General features: G+C 36.2%; 1 protein-coding gene across 1 annotated transcript in view; it reads right to left on the reverse strand.

Annotated features, from left to right (window-relative positions):
- LOC107093501 (serine/threonine-protein kinase PAK 3) overlaps positions 1 to 10,113 on the reverse strand; it is a 51,515-nt gene that overhangs the window by 6,734 nt on the left and 34,668 nt on the right. The window contains exons 6-13 of the mRNA XM_015388601.1: positions 8,793 to 8,948; positions 8,548 to 8,722; positions 4,711 to 4,774; positions 2,599 to 2,647; positions 2,341 to 2,453; positions 1,573 to 1,690; positions 1,357 to 1,456; positions 1,015 to 1,211 (exon numbers count right to left, since the gene is read on the reverse strand). Coding sequence (XP_015244087.1) covers positions 1,015 to 1,211; positions 1,357 to 1,456; positions 1,573 to 1,690; positions 2,341 to 2,453; positions 2,599 to 2,647; positions 4,711 to 4,774; positions 8,548 to 8,722; positions 8,793 to 8,948 — 972 coding nt within the window. The remainder of the gene's footprint in view (positions 1 to 1,014; positions 1,212 to 1,356; positions 1,457 to 1,572; positions 1,691 to 2,340; positions 2,454 to 2,598; positions 2,648 to 4,710; positions 4,775 to 8,547; positions 8,723 to 8,792; positions 8,949 to 10,113) is intronic.

A 10,113-nucleotide genomic window follows, 5' to 3' on the forward strand; every position in this document is an offset into this window, starting at 1 on the left:
ATCTTTTTCTAATATTATTTGATAATGATTAAATAATCATAAAATTTTAAATGACATTTCAAAGCCATAGGGATGTTCTTATTGTCCGATGAAGCTTTATGTTTGTAGATTTCTGATTGGGCTAAATCTTTAAAATGGAAATAACATCTCGGATGCCAAATATACACAAAAGTGGGATTGTATTACACAGCTGTGGAAGGGAAATTATACACAGTTTCCCTTTTTTAAAGAAATCTAAAGAGTGCGGTTTTTTTTATATTGAGCAACCCTAAGTCAGTATGTTTAAAGAGTTTTTATTCCAGGACTGAACTGTTATTATCTTTGTGAAACTTTCCACAGCATAATGTTAAGGTCACCATGTTTGACCTCTACAGAGTGCTTTACATCAAGGCTAAAATGTTCAACACCTTAACATAAGGATCTAAACAATCCACCTGTAATGTGGCTGAGATGAAAAAGTTGTATTGGGACACCTCTACTGAAAACAGTTAACATTTAATTCATTGATATAAGCGGAATGTAAAATCTGACAGTCTGACAGAGGGACATACCCTTTGTTTAAATGTTAGTTTAATGTCTCTGTTCATAAGGGATTAAAAGTTTTATTTTAATCGTCTTGGTTATTGTTCCACCGATCTAATAGCATCCCATTTTCTTAGATTTTATAAATATGTGCAAGTAATCAGCTATGATATAATAAGGATTTTCTTAGGATATTGTAAAAAAAAAAAAACATCAGTCCTTTATGTTATGGAAATATTTCTTTGATACAAGTTACAACTCAACTTTTGAAGAAAATGGGTGCTGATCAGTTGATAAGATGAATAAACTCTAGAAAAACTACTTATGGCAATTTTTAATAGTTAGGAAAAATTCTGATAACATGTATCATTTTAGAATAGCAGTGCAGCTCTCTGATCTAGCACAGAAAAATAAACCGTTTCCTGGACTTTCCTTTTATACCCAATAATTGTTATTCCATTTTCCAAAGTGCGGCGCTACAATTGAATTTACCCTGAGTGGATTCTCGTTCAGATAAGGTGGTTCTCCCTCCACCATCTCTATCGCCATGATTCCTAAAGACCAGATATCCACTTTTGGTCCGTAAGCCTTCCGAGTCACCACTTCTGGTGCCATCCAGTATGGCGTTCCCACCATTGTGCTGCGTTTGTTCTGTTCTGGTGTGATCTGGGCGCAGAAACCAAAATCGGCTGCAGAGGAAAGTCATTTAGTTAATTTACATTATTCAACATATGTTTATATTCAACTAAATTTCAATAAAGTAAACTTGTCTTCTCTCATAAATGGCTCTTTTTACAGGTACACTTAAACCCCGAACCTCTAAATATGACTTACTGAGTTTTACGGATCCATCCATCCCTAAGAGGATGTTGTCACTTTTTATATCTCTATGGATAACCTGGTTAGAGTGTAGAAAGTCCAAAGCTTGAAGACACTGTGAGGACAAAAGTAGAGGAACATACAATCAACATTCAAGTTTTTTTTAACAAATTTGACCGCCCTCCTTCCTCCGGCTATCAGCACTGCAGGTGTGGAAACTTGGTTTCTTACCTCTCTGCAGACTGCAGCAATCTGGCCCTCATCCATGCAGGTCTCAGTCACAACATCTGTCAGCGAGCCTCCGGCCAAATACTCCATCACCACCCAAAGCTCATCCCCTACCAGGTAGCTAAAAAATGAGGACAGCAGAGAAGGGATGGACCTTAGCTTTTAACAATTGGAATTACATCCAACAGAAAGCTTCAAAAACATTAGTTTGAAAAACTCCCGCCTGCAGATTCCTTGTATTAAAACACTGCAGCTGCACCAGGATGCTACTGAGCGAAGATGTGACCACAGGTGAAGAACTTTAAACCATGAAAATGATGTTTCAAGTATTGCAAGGCCTATTTTTGTTTAAACCACTAGGTGGCAGTATTTCATGTCAATCCAAGTTCAACTCACTGATAAATAAGGAACAAACAGCTGCAGTTAAATACAGATCAGGTGAAATAATCAAAAAATTCCTCCTTCGACTTGTAGTCGTACTTTAATTATTTAAGAATTGCTTTTAGGTTAGGTTATTTTTTTATATGTTATCTCAAACAGCTGTTTTATTACCATAAACATCTTAATGTAACAATCTTTAATGAATGTTATTTCTATAAAAAGAAATAAATTGATCATGATTCGTCTGTTGGACCAGACAAGCAGCTTAGATGCATAATCTCCAGCTCCTGGAGGACATCAGAACCCTAACATCTATCAAATTAGGAAACAGTATTAACTGTTACTTTCACAACAACTAAACATTTGTTTTACATGTTTAAAACAACAAACCTGTCCAGGTAGTTGACTATGTTGGAGTTCTTGTTTTCCCTCATTACCAGGATCTCATTGATGATCAGCTCCTTCTTGGGTTGTTGCTGCAGGTTCATCTGTTTGATGGCCACCTGAAACCAGAGATATTTAATGCTTAACATTTACAGAAATGTTTATTAATGTGCACTGTCCCTGTTCAAATAAACATGTAAATAAATAAATAAAACATAGCTACAGCTTGGCAGGGAAAACGCAAAGAAGCACATTTTATTTTACCTCTTGCCCAGTCGCTATGTCAATAGCAGTATAGACGGTGCCAGATGCTCTGAAAGAAGAAAACAGCAAAGTGGAAAATCAGAAGTATTAAATTACACCTGAGAGTAAATCTATCTTATTTAGAAGCTGTACAGCTAGTGCTAACTTGCAGATATGGATTGCATACCTGAAGGCTGAATTTTGTTTATTAAATCTTTGTAAAATTTCTCTAGATCAGTCAAACTGGATAAAGAGTTTTTCCAAATCATTCCATAGATTCTCGACTGGATTACGGTCTAGACTCCCTATTCTGACACGACATGAATGATGTTTTTATCTTTTTATTTAGCTGAAAGGTAAACTTCTGCTCCCAGTCATTTAGCATCCATTTATCAGGTCACTAAAGAGCAACTGGTTTAGAACAAGTAGTGGCCGGCGTTGCACATTCAGGCATTTTGTAAGACAGAAAAATAGGAGGAAACTCACAGAGTAAGAAATAGATCAATCTGAAAGATAGATAAAAATAAACTAGAGGTAAAAATAATGTTAAGCTGCATCACTTTGGTACCGACAATAAGTTGGGGACATTATATAACAACTTTACAAAACAATGCCTGCAGCAATAAAGAAATTCTTCAGTCTATATGCTGTACAGCTCAGGAAAGTAGAGCACATCGCTTTCCTTCAGAAGATAAAACTGGATGTGTAGAGGATAGGTAGAATCCACAAAGACTTTTTGGGGTTTGGAAATTGATCTGGACTCAAATATGTCTGAAATGACATTCAATGGTTTTTCTGCTTTCTTTGGACACACTCAGCATAGGGTTATATTTTCTTTTCAAATCAGCAAACTTGAGCATTTAAGAGAAGAGAAAGGGAAGACAGATATGTCAAAAAACACAATTCAGAGTTCAAGATCCCTAGTTTCTACACTCTTTATGACTCTCTGTCAGTTTACTGTCCATCGTTGTGCTGAGGTAGGAGTCTTCTGCTGGTACCAGCAGGTTTTCTTCCAGGATGATTTTGTCTCATTTACTCTAACCTGTCCTGATTTAAAGGACCTAACAGTTTCTGTAAATAAGATTTTTCTCAAGAGCATAGAAGCTTCATCTACCACTTCCTTATTTAGTCCATTGACTGAAGAGATTAGAGTTGAACTAAGAAGTCTAAATGCCTGGATGTGTTCAGCAGCTAAATGAACAATGGACTGAGGTGATTCGATAGATTCTCCTGCCGTTATTTCAGAATCTAGCACCTGCATCTTGGATGAGCTGCAGCTGCAGCATGATTTGCATGCTATGAATAGCATCTGATCTAGTCATAAAATTAAAAATTGTTCGCTTGGTTTGGACAGGAACACCTTGATTTTGACAATGTTTGACGAAGGGACTGGGATGATTTATTGCCAGACTTTATTTGGTGTTTAAAGTTCAGGGCTGAGTACATAAAGATACCTTAATAATTTGCTCGGAGGTACTGAGGAATCTAGTTTAAGTTTGATTTTTAGTTACAGGGGTTGAATACAGATGCATCATGGAAACTCTATATTTATCACTAACGGAAAAATAAATGTACTCTTTCCTTTCCCCTCACAAAAATCAGACTACTTTGTTCAAAAAATTCCTATGTAAAACGACATAACTTGAAATTTCAAGCGGTATGAATCGACTTCAGTCAGTCTGTATTGGACTCCCAGGAGAATAAACATCTTCCACTGTGAATTCCTGCTGCTGAGTCTTCCTCTTTCTCCTCGGCTACTGTCACAAGCTATGAATAATAAAGTGGAGTTCCTGGCAGCAATAAATTCAAGATAACCCAGCAGAGAGTAAACAGACGGCTATCTGCTCGATCGGATATGGAAACGCTGATCATGGTGCAAAGATTACAACAACTGCATGTTCTTTCTGCTCTGGTGGGTCCTGTACAGGGGAATCGGCAAAATTTTTTTTTTAAAGCAATAGGGCTGGTTGGGCTGGTTGAGCTGAACTGGGTTTTAGTTTTCATTTCCTGTCTACTAACGTTTCTCTCAGTAATCCAACCCTGAACCTTTCTTTGTTCTCCTTAAAAACCCTCTTCCCTCGAAGAGACTGACGCATCCAAGAATTACTCATTTTTTGCCAGGAAGAGACTCACCCTTGTCCTATTTTCTCGAAGCGCGTGTACTTCTTTTTGGGATCTCCCACGCTGACAATACTCCCTGAGTCAGAGAGAACATAAACATAATCAGTGTCCAGGCTGCATATTCATTGCTGTTTCAGTGCAGAAAAATTTGATCCCCCGAATCTTTCATTGATTGTTCAGAATAAAGACAGACACAACAGTGACCTACAGGTGAACAACTTTTGATGGGAAATATTTCCTTGCAAAAATGCAAAAATGTTTGCAAACATTGTTTTTTTTGCATAAACACATTAGTGCACAGAAAGACAGCAGTTAAATGGAAATCTTCCAGTCGCACACAATCAATCTCCGCTACACAGATCAGTAAGAATGGATCAGATTCGTAAATTTAAGTCAAATTCCGTAAATAAACATCAGATTTGAATTTCATTGGATGCATTAAAATGCAAGTTTAGAAGTTACTTATACAAATAAAATTTAGTATTTTGCAAAACTACAATTGCAAATCAATAATGTGTAAGCGTGAATCTGAAGCTGTTAGACTCCTTAACAGTTGGTCGCGATAATGCACCTAAAAATTGATCGTTAACCGCCTTTGGATGACAAGAAGAGTTAGAAGACTAGAAAGCATGCAAGTAAGATGTCTGATTAATGTTTTGTTCTTTATGGTTTGTGCCTGTTGGTGAACAACCTTTGGGTGTAATACTGCTAGCTAATGGTAAGGAGCACTGATCTCTATTTATTCACTGGATGGCTGAGTGCCCGAAAAAAGTAAAGCCACCGTCTGCCATGTTGGTACTCCCAACTCCCACGGTGACACGCAGTAAAATTACCTACGTGTGTAGCATTTGGCTGTTCAAACAAGCAGTTTGCTGGCTGTAGCAAGACGTTTCACAGGTAATCCACTGTCAGTGTGACAGTGTATGTATAGTTTTTCTTCAAATTATGAGCAAATGGCAAAATATGAATTTGGTGTTGCCTGTTATTTTACCAATGGATGTGATTTTGCTAGTGTAGAAACTGAAGCTATGTGGAGTTATTAAATCGGTTAATTCATTTAGCTCTATTGTAAATCTATGTCAGATTTAAAGGTTAATCCAAAGACACAGCATAAAAGTATATTGCATCATGCATGAACAATCTGCAAATAGAAAAAATACTATAGCATTAACAGACATTTACTTGTAATTCAGTCTTGATGTAAAATCTTGAAACCATATGTAATTACCACAACAATGTAATCAATACATGTATATGACACGTACATAATCAATTTAGCCCTTTTGGCACATTTGTATTATTAAGCTCCATTGACACATTAATTTTATTGTGATGGATTTGTATAATATGTTATATTACGGGATTTATAGCCTTCATTGACTTCATAATGACTATGCAAAGTGATGTGCCTATTTATTTTATTATAATAAATAGGCAAAGGGATGAATTTATCTTTATTTTAAAATGAGAACATCATCGTTGTTCGATGCTGTAGCGCACAGATTGTTTTGCATTGCTACCAGTCTAACTAGGAAGTAGCAATATGGAAGCCGGTGACCTTACTTCAACCCTGTACTACCAACAGGCAATCAGCAATCCAGTGAATAAATAGAGATCAGTGGTAAGGAGTGTAACAGCTTCAATAGAGGCTCTATTTTGTAAATTTGTAGTCTATAGTTGTAGTTTTGCAAACTTTGGAACTTGAAATATTAACTTTTAAACTTGCATTTTCAGAAATAAACATCTGATGTCAGATTTTTATATGAGCTGACAACAACAAACAATTACAAATCTTAGCTTTATTCACATTTTTGGACTTTGGTTGAAAAATTAAAAAAACAATGAACATTCTTTTTAATTGACATTAATCTTAGCCTAAACAAGCTGCAAAAAAACACAAACTGACACAGATCCTCTTCAGGACAGATTACGGTATTGATTGATGTGCACAGTTGGTAATAAGTTAAGATTTTCCTCATTATAGGAAAGGATCTTATGTAAAAACAAGCTTTTAATGATGCAATTCATGCATAATTCTTCTTCTTAAATTCTATTTTCTAGCAACTTTGTGTAAAGATCTAAACTATTGACATATTTATTTAAATAAACAGGAGAAAATTAAACATACAGACTCAAATATTGCTACCTCAGTTGCATTTGGATAAATGTCTCCAGCAAGTTGCAGAGAAACCAGCATAACTGTGGTGCAATGTTTGACCACTCTTCCTGGCAGAGTGCTGGGGCTCAATTAAGTTGAATGGTTTCCTCTTATGGATCTGGCTTTTAAAAACAGGCCACAATTTTTTTATAGATGACTTCGGAGCCTTCTAGAAGATTAATGTTAGCTTGTTTATCCATTCCAAAACCAGTTTTCATGTTTGTTTAGGATCTTTGTCCTGTTGGAACCTAAATGTGTTCCAGTTTTAATGATACAGAGATATCCATCAGATATCCATCGAAACCCCACCAAAACTGGTATAAACTGGAACAAGCAGAAAATCAGTTAAGCAAGTTGACAAATACATTGACAAGAGGGTACAATAATTCTGAACCCTGTTTTAAATCTAAACCATCAAGTGTCGCTGAAATTGGTGTGAGCAGCCAAAATACATTTTGGGGGAAAAAATGATGGTCAGAGAGGACACAATTTCATATATTTATATGTGAATCACATAACAAGGGATAACTTATAAAGAGGATTCAAATGATACCATTAATAAACAGATTATTAAACCATTTGAAATGTATAAGATGTGCTTCAAATAGTAAAACACTAATTAAAAAAATCCGCTCTATCAATAAGCAAGAGGCTTATGCCAGAAGCTTGTTGATGGTTAATAAAAATATGAGATTTCTTTGGGAGATTTATCCCAATATTAAAGGAAGGGTATGTACACATTTAAACCTGTTTTATTTTGACCCTACATAGATCAGTGAAAGCTATAGATCAAAGCCAATAAATTGATTGGAGAATATACAGTATATTATAGAATCGTTGAAGACTTCCATGCTTAGTGTATGGAAACTCCTAAAGCTGCCTCATTTAGGCTGAAGTTCTAATTTCAGAGGCATATACAGTATGCTCCTTTTTGGTAATAAAGAAACAGGAAAACAACTTTCAATGTCAGAGTTCATTAACCATCTGAAGGAAGGCTAAGTTTTGTCTTCTACTTGATGCTCTTTCTATAAAATAATATACAAAACCTAAAATGCTTTATTCCTGAATGCTCAATTAGAAGTTCTTTATAGTTGGGACAAATTAAAATATGACATTTTTTTTGTTAGATGCTGACAACCCAGACTTTTAGTTGATAAAAAAAATGCGATATTACAACTGGTAATTTCAGAGGTGATTTCGCTATTTGTGCAGGAGATTCCTGCATTTTTTACTTTGGTCCCACAAACCAGAGACATGTACTAAAAAAACACAGCAGAAAATGCAGCGTCTATCCGTCATTGCCGCTTACAGGCATCCTGGTTGTTGCAAATCTGTTTTTATGAGATCTGGTCACCCTATAACTTTTCCATTCATCACTGATCAAATTACTAACCCATGTGGCAAAAGTTCTGTTCAGAAACGTAATGTTGAGGAGCTCACTTTGCAGCTTCTAGGGTAAATTTCTGTTTTCATAGATATGCTCGTAAGCTACTCCACTTACCGTGATTGTTAGAAGATTCTCATCGGACATCTAATACTCATTTGTCTAAAAAGCTTCATTTTTAAAATCACTTCAAGGATGATATAAAATAAATTAACTTCTTTCTAACAGACTGGCTTTCAAATATAGTGTATGGAATAATAATCCATTATGATAAGGAGTTAGAAGATGAAGATCTTTAGAGACGTACTGAGTCTTTCCAGAATCTCCTCATCGGTCATTTTGGACTTCTTCCTCTGCCGGTCAGTGTGGCGGTACATCGTGTTGGAGGTATTTTCAGGCTGAACCTGTGACTCCGGTGGAGTTGTCTCCTCTTTAACCGGGCTTGGTGGCTTTGGTGGGTCCATGACAGAGCGGGTGTAGATCTGCATCAGAAGACTCCAAATTTAGAAAGCAATAACAACAATCTCACCAACCGCTGCCCAGTGAACGTACAGATTTGGTGTGCTCAGGTCGAGGGGCGATGACGGGGGGCAGCTCATCCTCATCGTCCTCATCTTCATCTTCTTCCTCCTCTTCCTCCTCCTCCTCGTCCTCCTCCTCTGATACGGGTGGAGCGATCGGGGGTTCTGTCGATGATGTTTTGGCACCCTGGATAGGGAGAGAGAAGTGAATCGAGCTTTTAATCAAACTAGTGTGTACCTTCTCACATCCAGCCATGTTCCCAGTTCTAGATCTGTTTTTTTTCTTGAGTGAAATTAAATGAAAGGGTATTTTTGGGAACCATGACACAGATTTGAATTGACTTTAACTAAAAAACTATCATTAGAGATGCACTGACTAAAAATAGTTGTGGTGGCCAGAATCAACCAAATTTCAAATTAAGTGCGCTGGTGAAGATTTTCTGTCATCTAGGTCATAATCATGCTAAAAAAGTTAAAAGAAACAATTCACTGGACTTTGTTTCCAAGTATGAAGACATTTCACTTTCCATCAAGGAAGCTTTTTCAATTCAAAATGTCAGAAATATTGTTGAGTTCGAGGCTTTATAGAGTGGACCAAAAACATAGCCTTGTTTTGGCTAAGAAAACATGCAAATTTATCAGGACGAACAGGTCTGCCTCTTAGGAAAGAGTTCTGTGAGTTCTAGACAGGTATCAGATATTGCTGGCTAACAAAGAACTCAAACGACCCCTATTCCTAAGGGCAGACCCGTTCGTCCGGTTCAATTTGCATGTTTTCTAAGCCAAAACAATGCTTTGTTTTTGGTCCAGCAGTCCAGTAGATTGTTGTTTTTAACATTTTTGGAATTCAAATTAAGTTTTTCAGTATTTCAAGACACCAACAGTGGCTGATACTAGTGTGTATCTATTATTGGTCAGGCATTCAATAAGGAGTCAGAAGAAATAAAAATTTGTAGGACGTTATTGAAAGAGGGAATGTGTTTTAAATGTCATGTCTGCAACTCTGCAATAACAAAAAGGCTGAATAAAGTTTACAAAGATGCAAAACTTTCATTATCTATCTGTCATAGAATAAGGATGATTTCAAAATTAAGGTAACCTTGCCCAGAATGAATGTAAAAATATAAGTATAGGTCAGCTGTTACATTATTTTACATTCATTTGACCAGAAAATTAAGACAATGTGCCAATAGAATAATATTTATGTTAAAAATAACAGAAAAATAAACCCATTATTTCAAGTGTTACTATTTAATTATAATAAGATAGAAAATACATTAGCAGATCATCTTAATTATCTGCTCAAATTAATGGAAAACAGAGTCACTGTGGATGTAAACCCTGCATTCACT

Source organism: Cyprinodon variegatus, unplaced genomic scaffold, assembly GCF_000732505.1.
Source record: "Cyprinodon variegatus isolate N-32 unplaced genomic scaffold, C_variegatus-1.0 Scaffold429, whole genome shotgun sequence".
Lineage (NCBI taxonomy): Eukaryota > Metazoa > Chordata > Actinopteri > Cyprinodontiformes > Cyprinodontidae > Cyprinodon > Cyprinodon variegatus.